This window comes from Hesperophylax consimilis, chromosome 20 (assembly GCF_061612785.1).
Source record: "Hesperophylax consimilis isolate HC1 chromosome 20, BYU_Hcon_1.0, whole genome shotgun sequence".
Classification (NCBI taxonomy): Eukaryota; Metazoa; Arthropoda; class Insecta; order Trichoptera; family Limnephilidae; genus Hesperophylax; species Hesperophylax consimilis.
This window is the reverse complement of record NC_142855.1, coordinates 11,002,863-11,024,190: the sequence shown is the minus strand read 5'-3', so window position 1 is coordinate 11,024,190 and position 21,328 is coordinate 11,002,863. Positions and strand designations below refer to the sequence as shown.

The 21,328-nt window shown below is 35.2% G+C and overlaps 1 protein-coding gene across 2 annotated transcripts in view; it reads right to left on the bottom strand.

Annotated features, from left to right (window-relative positions):
* LOC149414071 (uncharacterized) overlaps positions 1-7,545 on the bottom strand; it is a 63,226-nt gene extending 55,681 nt beyond the window's left edge. For both annotated transcript variants that reach the window (XM_089643794.1, XM_089643795.1), the window contains exon 1: positions 7,411-7,545. In XM_089643794.1, coding sequence (XP_089499920.1) covers positions 7,411-7,480 — 70 coding nt within the window. In that variant the 5' untranslated portion in view covers positions 7,481-7,545. The remainder of the gene's footprint in view (positions 1-7,410) is intronic.
* Between the last annotated feature and the right edge of the window lie 13,783 nt (positions 7,546-21,328).

Sequence of the window (21,328 nt, the reverse complement as noted above, 5' to 3'; positions counted from 1 at the left end):
AGCACAAGCGACGATATTGTATTAAATGAAGTACAAGTTTTACCTACCAAGGCAATACGAAGACGGTGTTATCTTTGCCCGCGCAACATTGATAGAAAAACTAAGCTGTGTTGTTATACTTGCAGGAAATCTATTTGTGTTCTGCACAGGGTCCAAGAAAATTTTTGTACTAACTGTAAAACTATCAAGGACAATGCCAATAATGAATGTTGTTAAAATAATAAAAGTTGCTTAGGACGGATCTTTTGACAGATTTTAAACAATTCATCAAATTTTGATGTTAATTTTCAGGTTCTGCGAAAGTTCTATTCAAGTTCCGATATTATTTCAGTTCTGTGAAGTACCTGGCCTATACTGATATCATAACAGAACTTGAATAGAAATTTCATAGAACTTTAAAATTAACAAACAATCTGTCATTTTTGTAATAAGCATATCCGACCTTTAGAAATTTCTTCTATTATTCACTTTTTCTAGTATTTTTGCTGTTTCTTTTCAAGTCATCACTATACTAATGGTGCCATGATCTGCAATTTTAGGTTTGTCTAGTATTTTAGAATTTGTTCACGTTCATTTGATTACACAAACTCAATTAGTGTACTGGTTGTTTGTGTTATCTTGGTGTATTCTCAGTCGAATTGTTTCATTTTTAAAATGATCACGTTGGAAAATATTTTGCATAAAAATCCGTTTTGTTTATTTCATATTAATATTATAGTTTTTAATAATAAATTACGTGTATTTTAAATAATTAAAGCATTCATGATAGTGCATGTAGTCACTTACTAACATTTGGTAAATGAACAACATATTTTTCTATAAGAAAACAAACATTTTTCGACCATATCTTTTGTGCTTTTAATCATTTCTCTGTTTATCACTTTTTTATAAGAAGTCCCTCTACTGTTTTAGACGTGGTGCACTTTTCTCATTTTCCATTTAAATTTATGTATAAAGGTTTCAATTGCTCAAAGCATAGTGGTCATTTGGAAATTGTTAATTTATGCGATTGTTTATTGATAACTTGATATCAATTTTACAATGTTTTCCAGAACATCTAGTTCACTTTTGCAGTCTTGTGCAATAAGTATATATCCAGGAGTCATTAAGCTATAATATCTTACAAGTGAAATGTTGTCAAAAACCGGACATAATATCCAATAGTTACTGTACCTTCTTATAACATTATATTTTATGTTTTTCCATCAAATTACGCAAAAATTGTGTTGTTAACGTCAGCTTGTTTTTGTTTTGTCTTCTTTTATAAATATGATCCCAATTTTAGATTAGATTATTTCTTGGTAATCACTTTGCATTTCATTTTTTCATACAATTTATTCTGGAGTATATTTATTCGATTTACCAATAAATTAAAGTTTGGGATATGTATGTACCAAAATTAATAGCTGACAGAATTATTCGCTATTTAATAATGCTGATTTTATTCCATGTTGTTTGGGTTTAACTTTCATCGTGTTGTGTGTGTTTTTCTAAATTGTGAATTTTTATTTAAAAAGTTATTGTCTTCTAGCTAGGTTATAATTTTCGTTTATTTCATCTTCAATTTTGGGAACTCGTGCCGTGTGTATATGTTACATTCCACTTGCTCAAGAAAAAAAATTCTTTGTAATAATACGATAAAGAGTAAATATCTTACATTTCAAGTTGTGATTTTCATCACGCGATTTGTGTATAATATGTAAATATAACGATCGTCCAGTTGATTAGTCAGACATCTCCGAAGAATCGGAATTTGAGTTGAGTATACAGTTATATGTAAAATGAAAAAACAAACAAAATATATGTTTTCTGGGTTATTTGTAGAAAATTTAAAAATGTCGTACTAATGTACCGAACCGTTATACTTCCCGGTGTTATTTTTTTATAGCATATTTAATTTATAAAATACAGACACATGTAAATAATATTTGGTTTATGGCGAGCATTCGAACATTGCTTTCCTCATTATCTCAAAACTTTGTATTTAGAGATGTCTGACTAATCAACTGGATGATCGACATGTCTTGTTTACCAGTAATAGGTATGTTCATTATACTATATGTGTAATAATTTTTGCTAATATCTAATGTTTGTTTCATAAAACTCATTTATTATAAAGTAGGTACCTACCTTATGTGTTTCCAAAATGTTGAGGTGTATTTTTGTAAAAATATAATATTTTGAGGTGTGTTTTTTGTCTTTTTGTAAATTTCTTCATTTTACTACGATATTATGTGTGTAAGATATTTTAAAATTATATTAAAATTATGTTTTATATTACGAATGTCTTTTTCTATTTTCTATTATAATTTTGCAATTTTCAGTTTATTTAATCAATCCCTATAAATGGTCACCATAAAAGAGATAGCCTCCTAGTATGATGACGTTTCTATTCTAAATGGTGGTTTTTGTTCAGGGCAATACTGAACGCATTTCCCATCCTTGGCCGTGCGGAAAATATATTATATTAAATGCATTATATTTTATGAATTATTTATGAAATATCACATAATTATTGAATTAATTTGCGCTTGCTGGGATTTTGAACCCGCGACCCAGAATCTCAACCATTTGACCATGGGGGCCGTCATTACTAAGAAAAAGAGAGAAATTCTCCGGTTTCTCATATGTATCCTATTACGAGTTTATAAATACCGTTTCCAGATCTCTCATAAATATTGTTTATCAAAAACGGGGAATTCTCAGGCTACAATAAAAAAATATTTATTTCAAGATTGGATTTCAATACTTTAAAAATACCTTATTTTTAACAATTTGAAGTTATTAAAAATACCTTATTTTTTACAATTTTATTTGATAAAACATTACAAAACAAAACCATTCACCGTTAAAAATGTAAAACATACCTACATAAATGGATCAGTGAAAAACTATAAACTCAATATATACCTATTCAAGCAAACGCATCATTTATGATTACAGGTTAACTGCGGCACGATGCTAGATGATACTCTAAATGAAATTATAATAAAAACAATCAGAAATAAGATATTAATTATTTTTTTTTTGTAAACTAATGTTTAAGACAAGAATTTTTTTTCATAGCACAAAGGGTAACATTTATTTATAAGCAATAATTATTAGCTTGAAACACTCATCCACATTGAAAAATCTCCCGAGAAAAGATACATAATAATAATAAGAATAATTGTAGAAATAAAATAATTTAATACCTACATTAAATATCAACATACAACATTTGTTTCAAAATATTTAACATCCGTACCTAGTTTAGTAGTACGTAGTAGTTTTCATAAACTATAAAAGTAAAAAATACATATCCATCATTTACAGACCACCCTATGCAAGAAACTAGCCACCCACGTCGACGCTTAATCGCCAATCGGCAGTCGAGATTCGGAAACGAGGCGCGATGCTTGCTACGTACCCGCCTTCTCCGTTTTCTTTGAAAACATATGCGTTATGGTCTAAATTCATTAGAACATTAATTATGACTTTATTTATGAAACGATTTTGATAATGACTACTGAAATATGTAATATATACTTCCCTCTAATTATAACCAAAACAAATTTCATCGAATTATGTCATTAACACCTTTTAATAAGCAAAACAAATTGGGGGACTGAGTGACCCCGCTTCGGATCCAATGTGATTTTTTTCTTTCCGGGACGAAAGGGTTAATTAAATCGGATCATTTTAAATTCACTGGACGAATAAATACTAATTCGTACTAAGTATGGGAGTTTCAATTTACTAATAAATTTACTTTTTATTTATTTTTCGGAATAACTTTATTGAGTAAAACCACAAATTGTAATATTTAAATATTGAAGACAATTTAGTGATTTCTAGGTCCTAGATGTGACCGTATCCTTTTCTGATTTTTCTGTTTCAGATTTTCGTTTAGAAATCACTAATATTGTCTTCAATATTTTAATAAATTTACTACCAATAGACTCGAGAAATTAAAGAATTTGCCGAAATTGAGTATTTTGAAATAAAATGCCATAACTATAATTGCCAGACTTGTCAACTCAAGTCAGTGCATTGAAGTTATGGTTAAGTCTTAGGACGGGTTGTTTCATAGAATTTTAACAATTCATCGAATTTCAAAGTAGTTTTCCAAGCTCTTTGAATGTTTTATTCAAGTTCTGTTATAATTTCAGTTTTTTTAAACAACTGGACAATACTGATATAATAACAGAACATGAAAATTAACATTGAAATTTGATGACTTATTCAAATTCTATGAAAAAACCAGTCCTTACAACAAACGTAACCTCTAGCGATCCATTGGCAGAAAAGTCACCGGGAAAAAAAACAGGAAAATAATCTCATATGATATTGGATTCATAAGTTACATTTTTTCACTACAATTACTATTTTTAATGTTGAAAATGTAATTTTTCTTTTTTTGACTTTGTTATTCGAGTTTGAAAAGTTTGGAACTTTTCATACTGGAATACTTTTTTTTTCTGTTGGGAAATTTTCTACCCTGGATTCATTATTTTTTTGAAAAAATTTCCTCGGAACAAATAAGTCGGAAAAAAGGTCGGGAATTTTTTAAAAAGAATTAGTATTATTATATTATATTAGTATTATATTAGTATTATTATATTATTATATTTTTGATATAACGTAAAGTTTTGGAAATAAAATAAAATTCTTTCAAGAAAATAGGAAAATTTAAGTTCGGAAAATGTTTCGGTAAATTTTTTAAAATGTGTAACAATTTTCCATGTTGGGAAATTGCTAATTTAGGGAAAAAAATCCCAGGAAATTGTTCAATCGAAAATTGGTGGGGAAATCTTTATATGAGCATTTTTTTTATATTTTGTGATTTTTGGAAATTTTACGTGTTGCAAATTTTTTATTCTTTGTGAAAAACATTCTTTCGAGAAAATTGTGAAATTTTTTCATAAAAGAATCATTCCCCCGACCTGCGTCAAAAAGTGATTTTCATGCTAAATATTTGCTATATTATTAGCACAAGTAGATTTAAGTTGTGGCATTACTAAATAACTAACTAAGTTCAAATTTCCGAAATAATCAATATTTTTTGGTTAAAAAATCACTGATTACAAAAATGAGTCCAGCGGACCACATCATATGTATTATTTAGGAAAAAGTTTAAGGTTTTCAAATGAAAATTTAAAGTTAGTTAATTATTTAGTAATGCCACAACTTAAAGCCACTTTATCTAATTAAATAGTAAATATAACACATTCGGGAAAATAACCAAAAATCATTTATCTTTTTGATATTATGTGATGTTTGGAAATTTTCCGTGTTGAGAAATTGGAAAAAACAGAAATATTTTTCTCGGAAATTTGATCTAAAAAAGGGTCGGGAAATACCTATGTGAAAAAATTTTGAACTGAGAATTTGTTAATTTTCTTTTTGACATTTTCTAATCAGGAATTCCGTTTGAAAACTTCAACTGTTCCTTTTGTAAATAACAGAGGGCGCCAATTCCGTTTACAACAATCCGAAACTGTACAGGCATTAGCGTCATAATACTATCAGATATATTTCTTATTTTATTGATCTCATTATCTTATTTATTTTATAAATATATATATATAATATATTTCTTATTTTTTTGTTGAATTATATTAACAGATTATTCTCACACGAATATGAGGTTCTCTTGGTAAAACATTTGTATGCATAAAATTGAGAAAAGATGACGGTCATTAATATGTCAATTTGTGACAGAAAAAGGAGATCTGGTTGTTCATATTATAGGTAATCTTATTTGTTGGTTAGAGGGAGAAAACATATGTCGGGAAAGCAGAATCTCGCTGGCAACAGTTTGTAACATTTAGGATTTAGCAGATATCAATGCATGGATTTTGTATAGAGACCAGTGGCGCACCACAAAAATATACATTTGTAGAAGAGTTTCCAAGAAGACTGTACAGGAACGGACTACGCCTCGCGAGGATCAAAGAATTGTGTTAAATATTTTAGTGTATCACAAGTCATTAGATTGCACCTCACAAAGGAAAAGTAAATAATTCTTTCGTGCTTATATTTTTCACCAGTCTTTTTATATGAAAAAATCGAGTTCGTTATTCAAATAAAATTATTTCTGAAAAACGTTGCGCAAAGTGTTATATAATTTATGTTTTTTATATTTTATGCGGAAACTTTATTGGTTCATGCAAACATGTAACATGTCATTATATTGATAAAATAAAAATATCCGCATTTTTCGAGAAAACCGAAAAAAGATGCTTCAAATAATATGTTAGCATTTGGCACTATCGATCGCGCGGAATTAAAAAATAACTAAAAATTTATGTTACTAATTAAGTAATCAATTTTTCCATAAATTGAGTTTTTCACACGTTTTTTGGATTTCTTGGGCATTAACTATGTAACAATTTCTAGTCATTTTTATTTTATTGAGTTTTTTTTTCCAATGTACATTTGTTACTTAATTTTGTTTTCTTTGCAAAGTGAAATTTGAAGTAAGAAAATTGTCACACGTGCCTACAGAGAATTTTCTAAATAATAATAATGTATTGCATATTTCAATTCTGTAAAGTAGGCCGCAACAAGACAAAATCCTATGTGTGTGATTGTAGTTAAGTTAAAAACAACCGATTTACATTTTTCAATTGGCTGTTGAACTATCTTCCAATACTTATTTAATATTAAAAATTCTACCAGATTGGATTAACGTAACAATATTTGTGAAGTGAAATAGGAAAGGAAGTTAATTTGTGTTAAAAATATACACACAAAACATTTTTTTTTAATTTTAAAGATATTGATTAAAAACATTTGTCGAAATGACGGATTTTAGTAAGAAAAATTAGCATTCAATAAATGTCAGTAAATCTATTGTTTAGTGTTGTAAGTATTTGTGTCGAATTGTTTTTTTTTTATAAAAAATGTATTAATAAACCTCTTATTAAAAATATATCGACTTGAAATACAATTAATCATTCTAATTTATTAAACTGCATTTAAATGTTGAAACTAGGTGACCATAATAATCACGGGTTTCAGTAAAAATGGGTATATTAAAATCAATGGCAGTTAATCTAGTTTTAATGGTTCACAAATTATATAGTTGTTAGGTATATAACTTATTTCCAATTTCTACGTAACATAGAAAAATAGACAACACATTATATTCTTGAAAATTTGTTTCAAGATTAATTTGCGGAACTCCATTTTAATTTGAAGTTTTTCTTTAATCTACTCAATATGCAATAGTATTATTTAATTTATTACAAAAAGATAATTTATAAATTTTCTGTGTAATTATTAATGAGCGTGACAGATGTTACGCCTTTCAAAGGCATTACCAATCAGTTTGAATATATAAAAGAAAAATTTAAAAAAACAATTTTTCAGATTTTAAATTGAAAAGTTAATTTTTAAGTATGAAAATATTATTATAATTCTTACCTTGCCGCTGTCCCGAAACTAAAGATGTAATTACTAACACAGTGAACGCGATTTCTGATAAGAAACTCATTTTGAAAAATACTTTGAAGAGAAGTTATTTTTAAAAACCGTACTCTATAATGTACCGCACTCTACGATGTTACATCTACAATGGTTGGAAACAGCCAAGCAGTCGTATTTATAGAGTGTTTTTATCTGTACACTCAGAGCATGAAAGAGACAACGATTTAGTTTATTTTAAACATATATAAATTAATTGCGAATAACTCTTATCTTAACGCCAGTTCCGCAAACAGGAAACTATTTGAATTATTTATGGAATTAATTTCCTTGTCTTCTTTGAGCATGCTGTCTGGAGGGACGATTAAACTTTGTTTGTGGGACATGCGAGATTAACGATGATCGTTCTTGACATGACCTGAATAGAGTAACTAAATACTTGATTCACTTGATCGTGCCATTTATTGCTGGTTTTTCTACCAGTTTAATCAATATGTATATATAACCTTACAAAGGGTGTTGTAATTTATTTTGTCTAAATTAATGAAACTGTGTTGATTTTCTGCAAAAAACTCAAAACAAAACATTAAAATAATGTAATAAAGTTAGTACAACAATACGACAGAAAATAATGTAATAAAGTTAGTACAACAATACGACAGAAAAAATTGATTCAATATTCTGATGTACCTAACCTACCTATTTAAAAAATACGATCTTAAATGTTTGATTTAGCCCACAGGTCCGCCGTAAGCGTGCGAACAGGGCATGCACTGCACACGGGCGGCACTTTCAGGGGGCGGCAAATACACTGAACTCGGAATGTTCTAACTCATTATCATTCATCATTCCAGCATAAAGAATGTCATTGGATTTATTGCATGCATTGTTTAGCAAACCATTTTTCCGTAATTAGATATGGGCCTGGTATACAACCCCTTAAGGCTTCTCGTGGATATGGGCCTGGTATATAACTTGTTTGGGTTTCTCGTAAATATGGGCCTAGAATATAACCTCTTAAGGCTTCTTGTGTGTATGGGCCTAGTATATAACCCCTTAAGGCTTCTTGTAGATATGGGCCTGGTGTATAACTTGTTTGGGTTTCTCGTGAATATAGTACCTAGTATTCGACCATTTTAATCAGTCCCTGATTAAAATTATTACCCTGATTATCCCTGATTATTGAGTGGCAAAATCGAGGGTTTCGGTAGCGAACTGACCACGATTCGTTCAATTTTAAGTGACGGTAGTGCTAAAATTGTGTGCCCTTCATGCAAGTACTCGTAAAACGTAACTGCAGGTACTCCCCAGGTACTAGCGCCGGCGCCAGACTTAAATGTGTGTGTGCGCTCAGCGTACGGTGATATCACTAAGCAGCCGTCTGGGATACCTCCACCGCCCGGGCCCCCCGGCCTCGCCCCCGCCCCCGCTCCTGCTATTACCTTAGCCGCTCTAGCCGGCCAGACTCACCTTCCCGTTAGCGGCGTCCAGCCGCTCACTACCCGCAAAATTACCACAAGATCCACTGCTAAAAAAGGAAAACCGGAGGATGATCTACATTCCGCTTCCACATCTGCTGCAGCGGCGTCTTCTCCTCCACAACCACAGAGTACAATACAGCCTGTTGTGCCCAAGCTGCCAACCCAGCCAATAACATCGTATAGCGATGCCCTCGTCAACGGTAGACGACGATTTCGGCCAATCTGTAAAGGGACAGGGTCTATCGACGACAGCTTGGTCACTATTCCCAAAAACCTACATCTGCATGTATTCATGTTTCACCCGAATACCACAGAAGAAAATATATCTTCATTCTTAAAAAAGAAGAAGCCGGATTTAATTTACACTGTCGAAAAACTGGTTACGAGGCATGAACGTTATGCTGCCTTCAAAATAGGCATACCGGAAAATTACTTCCACTTTTTCCTGGACCCCACGATCTGGCCTGAAAACGTGGATTTCAACGAATAGTCATTTCGGAGACCACGACCCCAAACTAGGACGGTCGATACGACGTCCGAAAAAGATAGACATTAGTGGAGTATACCAGAACGTTCGAAGTCTGAATAATAAAATTATCGACTTCATGACAAACGTAATGTGCCAGAAACCACTTCTGATTGCTCTTACCGAAACTTGGCTAACTTCAAGCACCTTTTTGTCGGAGCTATTCGAAAACCTATACCACGTCTACAGGAAGGATAGAGGCAGTCGCGGAGGAGGGACTCTCCTAGCCCTCCGAGCTGACAGCCACTCACACGCGGAAAGAATGGACTGCATAGAAACCCAAGGTGAAGACTTGTGGGTGAAAGTATCGCATAGAAATGTCATCATTTATATATGTGTTGTATATTTTCCTCCAAATACAACATCTGAACAGTATCAATTATTTTACGACAAAACTATAAGTAAAGTGTAAAGTTACAATCAAAAAATATTATTATTTTCGGTGATTTTAACTTTCCCTCAGGGAAAAACCCAATTGACGTTTTCGATTACTTTTGTTCTTTTTATAATTTAACACAATTCAACACTGTTTATAACATAAATGCACACATGTTAGACCTAGTATTAAGTAATGTAAATTCTAAAAATGCTGTTATCTGCCGCCATGACTCCCCATTAGTCAGAGAGGATATTCATCACCCTTCACTTTCATTCACATTTGATTACACAACTCAATCACATATACAAACAGACACATTGCCTCCAGACATAAACATGGGTTGGATTTTCCACGAAAGCTCAGATAACACACTTAAGAATGCCTTAGAACAACATCACTGGAATCGTTACGATTGCCTTGACGTAAATCTAGCTGTCGAAATGTTTTATGAACAGCTCAATAATATTTTCAAAATTTGTTTTAAGAAAAGATCTACACGTATGCTCAAAGATGTTAGACAATATCCGAAATGGTTTAATGGGGAAATCATTCACCTCATACGAGAAAAAACTAAAATGCACTATCTTTGGAAAAAAACAAAATCCGAACATGCCTTAGCTAACTTTAAAACTTTGCGAAAATCAATCAAACGGTTAATTGGTCAGGCCTACACTGACTTTACACGTGAGGCCGAGAACAGTATAATAACAGACCCAACTCGATTTTGGTCTTACACTAACGATAAACGCCGCGGCTGTGACAAACTTAACCACATGGACTACAAAGACAATAAATATGATGGATCGTCTGAGATCGCCGCAGGTTTCGCACACTATTTTCAATCAGTATTTAGCGACAATATCCCCAAACTTGACATATCCTCTATAGCTTCATCGTCATTTAACTCTTTACCTGTACAAATTCATGAAATTAACGATGACGATATTATTACAGCTTTCCATAAGCTAAAACCTAAATACTCCGTTGGCCCAGATTGTATTCCACCTATAATCCTCAAAAGATATGCAAGTTATTTTGTTCAACCTCTAAAACATATTTTTAACCTATCACTTATATAAGCAAAAATATCTTTCCGGAAATGTGGAAACTAACGAAAGTAACGCCTATACATAAAAAAGGAAAAAAGTCAGAAATAGATAATTACAGACCTGTAGCTGTGTTGTCAGCACCCGCAAAACTTTTAGAAACCATAATTTATTCACAGATATATAACCAAACAAAACACGCACTCACCGAAAATCAGCACGGATTTCGTCCCACACTGTCACCTTCAACGAATCTTATGAATCTCATTACCTATATTAATAATTCATTTGAAAATTTTGTACCTGTTGATGTGATTTATACAGACTTCGAGAAAGCATTTGATAAAGTCGACCATGATATTTTATTAAAAAAATTAAGTGACATCGGATTCTCTCAGAATTTCCTCGCTTTTGTGGCTAGCTACTTACGCAATCGTCGTCAGTATGTCAGTTACGGACACCATATCTCTCACGAATACAAAACTAACTCCGGGATTCCCCAGGGATCGAATCTAGGACCCCTTCTCTTTCTCTTATTCATCAATGACATTGGCAACACTATAAACCACTCAAAATATCTCCTTTTTGCTGACGATATAAAACTTTTCAAAGCAATCAAAAGTTACATCGATTCCATTCTTCTGCAGAACGATCTTGATTCTCTTGTCAAATGGTCGGAACTGAACAACTTACCCTTCAGTATTCAGAAATGCAGTGTCGTTACATTTACAAGGTCCAAAGATACATTCCTGTTCCCCTACCACATTAATAAACATGAATTAACACGTAAAAATGAGATTCGAGACCTTGGCGTAATTTTTGAAGCAAATCTCTCTTTCAAATCCCATATATCTGATATTGTCTCCCGTGCCAACAAAATGCTTGGATTTGTTCTTCGTAATTCAAGATCATTTACCAACTCGCAATCGCAATCCGAAGAACGTATGAAGCACTTGTTGCAGTATCTTGGAATATAGCTCCATTATTTGGGCCCCTTCTGAGCAAAACCATATTCTCAAAATAGAAAAAGTACAAAAGAGATTCATGCGTTATCTATATATGAGGGAATATATGTACTACCCTTTCCTGTATCCATCCTTATTCTTAGCAGGAATGCTCGATCTTAATACATTAGAAGCCCACCGAAAAATATTTTTAGGAAAACATTTTTTTAAGATAATCTCTGGAACTATACATAATCCACCTATTTTGAAAGAGATTAACTTATATATCCCAGACAAGTATACTCGTGGAAGGTCCCATACCCTTTTTTATGCTCCAAAAGCGAGGACTTTTGCCTATCAGAACGCCCCAGTCAACAGAGCGACTGAACTGCTCAACGAGTCTGCATTGACCATCGACATTTTTAACGTAACCTACAGGCAGTTTAACAATTATCTTTTGACGTATGTCACAAAGTAGTGAAACTGACCTTTTTATGTGTTTTGCTATACTTTTTGTCTAATTTGTAATCTTCTCCATAATGTATTGGTGAATAACCGTTTTACGGAGAACATGAAAAATAAATAAATAAATATCCTCTTAAGGCTTCTTGTGTGTATGGGCCTAGTATATAACCCCTTAAGGCTTCTCGTGGAAATGGGTCTGGTATATAACTTGTTTGAGTTTCTCGTAAATATGGTAACTAGTATATAACCCCTTAAGGCGTGGATATGGGCCAGGTATAACACTTGAAATGTTACGGCTTCTCGTTGATATGGGCCTGGTATATAACGTTTTCAGGTTTCTCGTGAATATGGTACCTAGTATATAACCCTTTAAGGCTTCTCGTGGATATAGGCCTGTTATATAACTTTTCGGGTTTCTCGTGAATATGGGCCTGATATGTAACTTGATTTGACTGACTAAATTACTATCTTCATGATTATACTCACTTTTCTAAAACAGAGAACATTAATATTTCTTCGGTTTTCTCTCTCTTATTTAAAATTCTACAGAAGTATGATCGTTAGTAAAAAATATAAAAAGTAAGGGTCCAAGGTACGATCCTTATGGTACGCCCTACATAACTCGTGACTAACTAGCCAGTTTTTTTTTTCAAAGAGTGATTATGACTAACTTTGTCGAAGGCTTTACTGAAATCGGTCTACACGGCATCTAATGCAACTTACGTTGATTGTTCACGGTTATAATATGCGATTTATTCAAGTAATTTTTGCAACTAGTTCCTCTGAATCATAAATGTAATCAGTGAGTATTAGATTATTAATTATTTTCAGTGAAAACTCTTAAAGTTGGTAAGTAAAGTACGGATGGGGGGTGGGGGCGGCATTGACGGATATGTACACGGGCGTTCGAGCGGTTAGCGGCGGCCCTGATTGTAAGTAAAGTACGGATGGGGGGTGGGGGCGGCATTGACGGATATGTACACGGGCGTTCGAGCGGCTAGCGGCGGCCCTGATTGTAAGTAAAGTACGGATGGGGGGTGGGGGCGGCTTTGACGGATATGTACACGGGCGTTCGAGCGGCTAGCGGCGGCCCTAATTGTAAGTAAAGTACGGATGGGGGGTGGGGGCGGCATTGACGGATATGTACACGGGCGTTCGAGCGGCTAGCGGCGGCCCTGATTGTAAGTAAAGTACGGATGGGGGGTGGGGGCGGCATTGACGGATATGTACACGGGCGTACGAGCGGCTAGCGGCGGCCCTAATTGTAAGTAAAGTACGGATGGGGGGTGGGGGCGGCATTGGCGGATATGTACACGGGCGTTCGAGCGGCTAGCGGCGGCCCTGATTGTAAGTAAAGTACGGATGGGGGGTGGGGGCGGCATTGACGGATATGTACACGGGCGTTCGAGCGGTTAGCGGCGGCCCTGATTGTAAGTAAAGTACGGATGGGGGGTGGGGGCGGCATTGACGGATATGTACACGGGCGTTCGAGCGGCTAGCGGCGGCCCTGATTGTAAGTAAAGTACGGATGGGGGGTGGAGGCGGCATTGACGGATATGTACACGGGCGTTAGAGCGGCTAGCGGCGGCCCTGATTGTAAGTAAAGTACGGATGGGGGGTGGAGGCGGCATTGACGGATATGTACACGGGCGTTAGAGCGGCTAGCGGCGGCCCTGATTGTAAGTAAAGTACGGATGGGGGGTGGAGGCGGCATTGACGGATATGTACACGGGCGTTAGAGCGGCTAGCGGCGGCCCTGATTGTAAGTAAAGTACGGATGGGGGGTGGGGGCGGCATTGACGGATATGTACACGGGCGTTCGAGTGGCTAGCGGTGGCCCTGATTGTAAGTAAAGTACGGATGGGGGGTGGGGGTGGCATTGACGGATATGTACACGGGCGTTAGAGCGGCTAGCGGCGGCCCTGATTGTAAGTAAAGTACGGAAGGGGGGTGGGGGCGGCATTGACGGACATGTACACGGGCGTTCGAGCGGCTAGCGGCGGCCCTGATTGCCCAGCATTATTCATAATTATAATTAAATTTATTAATATCATGTTAACAGTATAATAACTGGCCAAATTACAATAACAGGAAGTCAATGCGATAACAATACCAGAAAGTCAATGCGATAAAAACAGTCATTCAATTTTTAAACACATTTATTTGAATTTCACATTTGCTTTCGAGAGTGAATCAAATTCATAGAATTTGGAGCAAATATTGCAAACACAAATAAACCCAATTCCTGACATCCAATAGAGCTGAAACTCGTCAGACAACTCGTTGTCGATGACAATGCACTCAATGCAACTTTTGGTGGCGAACACTTACACAAAAGCATTTCTCTGAAATTAGATGACATTACAGCAGTTAATACACGAAGTAAATATCGGTCCTACCCGATCGGCATTTGGCAAGGTTGTTAGCGCGGTTGACTCCAGTCCCTGGGAAATAAGATACAGTCCTCAGTCAAACCAAAATAACGTTTTATTTTTTTTTAATATGATTAGGTATATAAAAAAACTTTCTTTTGAACTGGTTGATTTGTGGCGTTCAACAACCTGTTGATGTTTGAGGTAAGTACGTACATAACTAATTTAATGTTTTCTAAAAATTGCAACAACGATTTGGCTGGTAAGGCCGGCATTTGTGAGAGACGTACGCCAATTCAAGCGCACTCTTCCTGTTCAGACTTTAGCCAAGAATCAAACCAACGAAAAATGCCACTTGTATCTGTATTGAGTAATTGAAATATCCGACAGATGTCTCCCCTAAAGGCAATAATTGTGATTAAATATACCAATACATCCAATGGATTAGTTTATAAATAGGCTTGCATGCCCATTTTCTTCCTCTTCTCTCTCTAAATAACGGATCAATAACAACCATGAAATAATTAAGGAATTCGAGGGTCGTTGTTTTTTGTTACCAGTGATGTGTGTTTTTAAAGAATAAAACTTATCAATTATATTTCTTGGTATCATTAATTTAACCAGGCCATTACTGTAACATATGGTCCAATCGAGCCGCATCGTGCACCAGAAAGCCGAAATATGAACCAGCAAAAAACCAAGAAGATGCAGATCATCATCAGATAAGCATCCCAACGCCATCCTATCAAAACTGTGACCGAATCCCGAATCCTTCCTATTTCAAATTATCCCAAATGAAATATTTAAATATGCAACAAAGATTATTGTTGTTTTTGATTTTTCAGTTGCATAAAATTTTAATAGCTACCTACATTGCAAATTGATACGATTATTGTTAAATGAGCATCTCAATTGTAAGAGTTTTGTCATTGGATTTATTTAATTAAAAATAATTCACGCGAATATTCAAATTTACCGGGTAAAATCTCGCTACAAAATAATTTCAGCGAATTTCTGATTTAAAAAGTTGTCAGTGGTGAGTGGTTCAGTGGTTGTTCTGATTTAAAAGGTTGTCAGCCCTGGCACTAACAAGCATTTTTGCTAACAACGCCGTGTTTTCATTCGTAAACTGTCAGTTGTTTGAGGTTAAAAGTTAAATTGTTTATTATTTACCACTAAAGATGGAAAAGTTAAAGCCGTTAATCAACAAGCGTGGAATTTTGAAAGCGAAATTGACAAGGTTTAATGATATTTTAAAGACACTCGATAAAACGGAACTAGAATTACGTTATCAAAAGGTCGAAAAATTGTTAGATGACTTTGAAAAAATTCAATCTCAAATCGAAGAACTTTCGGATGACGAGGCAGAACACGTAAGTCAACGTGAATCCTTTGAAAATCAATATTTCTCTGTACTTGCATTAGCAAAAGGTTTATTGAATTCAGTAAATCATGAAAAATGTGAAATTAAATTACCAACTTTGAAACTTATTGAATTTCATGGTGAAATTACTGAGTATGCTAAATTCGCTGAGACCTTTAAAGCATTGGTTCATGAAAATAATACGTTAAACAAGTCTCAAAAATTCTTTTATTTACAATCGTGCCTTAAAAAAGACGCAGCTAAATTGATTGCCTCCTTGACCATATCGCACGACAATTACGAATCTGCGTGGCAGATACTGCAGGAACGTTACGCGAATAAAAAAATAATAGTTCATAGGCATGTTGCATCTTTATTTCAGTTAAAAGATATGAAACAAGAATGTCCAGTCGCGTTAAGGCATATTATTGATCAGGCTAATATAAATTTAGAAGCGTTAAAAAATCTAGGATTACATGTTGATTCCTGGGACGCGATTATGATATATTTAATATCTAATAAATTGGATGGATCAACTCGTAGATTTTGGGAAGAGCAGCCAATAGATGGTGCACTCCCAACGTTGAAAGAATTTATTACATGTCTAACCAAACGTGTTGAGGTACTGGAGTTCACAAATTTGCAAGAAAAAAGGCCTACCTACAAGAATGTTACAACACGTGATGATCGCAAGAAAGATTTGTCTGTCTCATTGATAGCAACCAAACACGGATGCATCCTATGTAAAGAAAATCATCCAGTGTATTATTGTAAAAAATTTCTCAAATTAAATATCCAAGGAAGATTAGAATTTTTAAAAAAGGCCCGAGCCTGTTTCAAATGTTTGAGGGTAGGACATTTTACACAAGATTGCAAAAATAAATTCAAATGTAAAATCTGTGCAAGTGATCAACATAATACTTTGATACATGTTAATGAATTAAATAGTGAAAACACAAATGAAGAGGCACACAGCTCGACATCAGTGGCAAATCATACGGTGTTAAATAAAAATGAAAAGATAATTTTATTATCTACAGCGATCGTGAATATCGTAGGTAGCGACAACCGTTTACACAAAGCGAGGGTATTATTGGATTCAGGCGCCCAATCGAATTTCATAAGAGAGAGTTTTGCAAAAAAATTAAAATTAAAAACAGAAAAAATAAATACGCCGGTGTCTGGAATACAAAATCGCATCACACATATCAATCGAAGAGTAACAATTGACATGTTAGCAGTGAATAGTGATTATAATAAGAAAATTTCTTGTTTAGTATTGCAGGCTATAACAACCGACCTACCCCAAATGACCTTCAGGAAACAAGAGTTGAAGATCCCATCTGGCTTGCAACTAGCGGATAAGGATTTCAATGTCACGTCTCCAATTGACATCCTGTTGGGTGCGGAAGTTTTTTGGGAAATAATGAATAATGATCGAATACGCTTAACGGAGGGCGGGCCAACTATTCAAAGGACTGAACTCGGTTGGATTGTTTCCGGAGCGATCGACATCATCACTAAAACAAGGCCAGTATCAATTAATTGTAATCTAGCCATTAATAAAATAGGTAACCAGATGGAAAGATTCTGGAAACTAGAAGAGGTGGATGCCATGAAACCTCAGAATTTTGAAGAAAAGGCTTGCGAAGTCAACTTTACAGAGTGTCATAGTAGAGACACGGAGGGCAGATTTACGGTAGCCTTACCAACCCGCCCTTGTATAGACCAACTAGGGAGTTCTTTGTCAATGGCTGAAAAAAGGTTTCATACATTGGAAAGAAAATTATCCACCAATAAAGAATTGAAATGTCAATATAGCATGTTTATGAGAGAATATTTACAATTGGGTCATATGGAAGAGTGCCGAAAATCCGAATGCGATGCGAGATCATATTTTTTACCACATCATGCGGTGATGAAGGAGTCAAGCACCACTACTAAAGTTCGCGTGGTGTTCGATGGATCGGCAAAAACATCTTCTGGTATTTCCCTTAATGATGCTCTGATGGTCGGACCTAACATACAAAAGGATTTAAATATGCAAATTTTACATTTCAGAAAACATCCTGTAGTCATAACTGCGGACATAGAGAAAATGTACCGTCAGATAAACGTGCAGGAAAGCGACCGCAATCTACAGAAAATTGTTTGGCGCTTTTCACAGGATGAGGATTTGAAGCATTACAAGCTAAGGACAGTGACTTATGGATTAGGACCGTCATCTTTCCTGGCGACAAGATGCCTGAAGCAAATAGGTATTGAAAATAGACTTTCATTTCCTATAGCAAGCAATGTCATTGAAAATGACTTTTACATGGACGACCTATTAACGGGAGGAAATGACGTTGAATCGTGCCACCTTCTAAAACAACAGGTAATCAGTTTACTAAAATCTGCAGGGATGAATCTAAGAAAATGGAGATCGAACGTGGCAGAATTATCTTCCGAACCAGGTCAAGATATGCAAGGATTGATATCTAAAGAACCCCAAGAAGAAAAAATACTAGGATTAGTCTGGAACAGTGAGTTTGATTACTTTTCATATGTAGTGAAAAAACCAGTATGTACCGTACAAAGCAAACGGCGGATATTGTCAAGTATCGCCTCAACGTTCGATCCTTTAGGACTGCTAGGACCAGTAACGGTTGTAGCAAAACTAATTATGCAGAGATTATGGATATCTAAGACTTCCTGGGACGAAGAAATACCCGAGGGAATATTAAAAGATTGGGAAAATTACATGAAAAATTTATCTCAAATAAACCTGTTGAAAATAAAGAGAAGAATCTTGTGGGGTCAAAACAGCCTACAAATCCATGGTTTTTGCGACGCATCAGAAAAGGCCTACGGAGCCTGTGCGTATCTAGTATCCAGGGACGCCGAGGGTAAGATGCACTCTCAGTTAATATCTTCCAGGTCCAGGATAGCGCCATTAAAAAACATATCCCTGCCAAAATTGGAACTTTGTGGTGCGGTGCTGTTAACGAAATTATTAAAAAACATCAAAGAAGCACTCAACATGGTTGAGGTGGATACATACTACTGGTGTGACTCTACCATCGCACTATGCTGGATAAGAGGACAGCCAGCTAGATGGAATACCTTTGTGGCCAACAGGGTTGCCGAGATACAAGAGGCCGGCGATCCCGCCCATTGGCGACATGTTTCATCGCAGGAAAACGCCGCTGATATTTTATCAAGAGGAGTTACAGCAAACAAACTATTACAAGCAGATATTTGGTGGAAGGGTCCGGATTGGCTAATAAGAGAGGCCGATCACTGGCCGAAGCCAGAAAATTCCCGTATAAATCCTCCAGAGATAAAAACCAAGGCGGTATGCGTGTCTACTAATGTCACGGAGTGGGACATCTTTTCAAAATTTTCCTCTCTCAACAAGCTAAAGAGAGTAACTGCATATATATTGCGTTTCTTTAATAATTGTAACACAAAAAACTGTAAATTAACCGGGAGGTTAAGCGTGCCGGAGCTGGACAATACATTGCATCGTCTAATAGCAATAATTCAACGCTACCATTTTAAGGATGAGTTCAGGGCTTTGAGTAATAAATGTTCACTGGATAAACGTAGCGTTATTTTGTCGCTTAATCCATTTATAAATAATGGATTAATTTGTGTCGGGGGCAGGCTAACAAAGGCGAAACATTTATCATACCAGCAACGACACCCAATAATTTTACCAAAAAATAATAAGTTAACAGAATTAATTATTCGACATCTTCATTATGTACATTTACATGCAGGGACACAAACTTTGTTATCTCTAGTGAGATTACAGTTCTGGCCGATTGCCGGAAAAACCACTGTTAAGCAAATATTACATAAATGTATAGTATGTTTCAGAAAAAATCCAGTAACCAGTCAAGTTATCATGGGTGACTTGCCGGAAAACAGAATAACACCTAGCAGGCCGTTCGAGGTTACCGGGATTGATTACGCAGGTCCTATCATGATGAAAAGCGGTATCACCAGGAAGGCTCCATTGGTGAAATCTTATTTATGCATTTTTGTTTGTTTCTCAACGAAAGCTGTGCATTTGGAACTGGTAACGGACCTCACCACTGACAACTTTTTAAATTGTTTAAAACGTTTCATTGCGCGGAGGGGCAAACCCTTTAAAATATATTCAGATAATGCGACCAATTTTAAGGGAGCATATAATCAACTGAGAGAATTGTATGATAAGTTAAAGAAATCTGATGACAAGATTCAAAAATATTTAGCTGATTTGTCAATACTGTGGGGATTTATTCCACCACGGTCACCGAATTTCGCTGGACTCTGGGAAGCAGCAGTGAAATCCGCCAAATATCATTTAAAAAGAATAACCGATAATTCAAGTTTAACCTTTGAACAATTATATACTTTATTGTGTCAGGTAGAATGCTGTTTAAATTCACGTCCGCTCACTCCTCTGTCCAACGATCCGACTGACCTGAATCCTTTGACTCCAAATCATTTCCTGATTGGCGGAGGGATAGCTTCTATCTCTGAGAAGGATGTTCGGGAGATACAATATAATCGATTGAATCAATATCAAAAATTAAATGCACTGATTCAAACATTTTGGTGCAGGTGGAAACTGGAATATCTTGCAGAATTACAAAGACGTACCAAATGGAAGGAAGACAAGGGCCTCAGGACTGTTGAAAGGGACGACATGGTCATACTAAAGGAGGACAACCTGCCGCCTAATATGTGGAAACTAGCCAGGATCCTAGCTACTCACCCTGGAGCTGACGGGAAAGTGCGGGTGGTTACCCTCAAAACCGCACAAGGAACATTTAAGAGACCTATCAGCAAAATATGTTTATTACCCATGGAAAGGGATTCAAGCATTGCTACGCCCGATGTACCCCCCGGACTGAATAAATAAGTTCCTGCAGTCATAAACAAGAGAAAAATCAACAAACCACCTGAAGGATGACCTTGGACCATCAAATTTTTGCTAGCAGTCATAAAAGGGAGAAGAATTAGCAACCTACCTGAAGGATGACCTTGGACCATCAAATTTTTGCTAGCAGTCATAAGAAGGAGAAAAATTAGCAACCTACCTGAAGGATGACCTAGGAACATCGAATTAATTTGTCCATATTTATATTATGTTTATTTTTCAAATTATTTTTGTTCATATTATGATTCTCTTATTTTAGAACTTTTTGTTCATATTCATTTCATGATTGTTTTTCAAATTAATTTGTCCATATTTATATTATGTTTATTTTTCAAATTATTTTTGTTCATATTATGATTCTCTTATTTTAGAACTTTTTGTTCATATTCATCTCATGATTGTTTTTCAAATTAATTTGTCCATATTT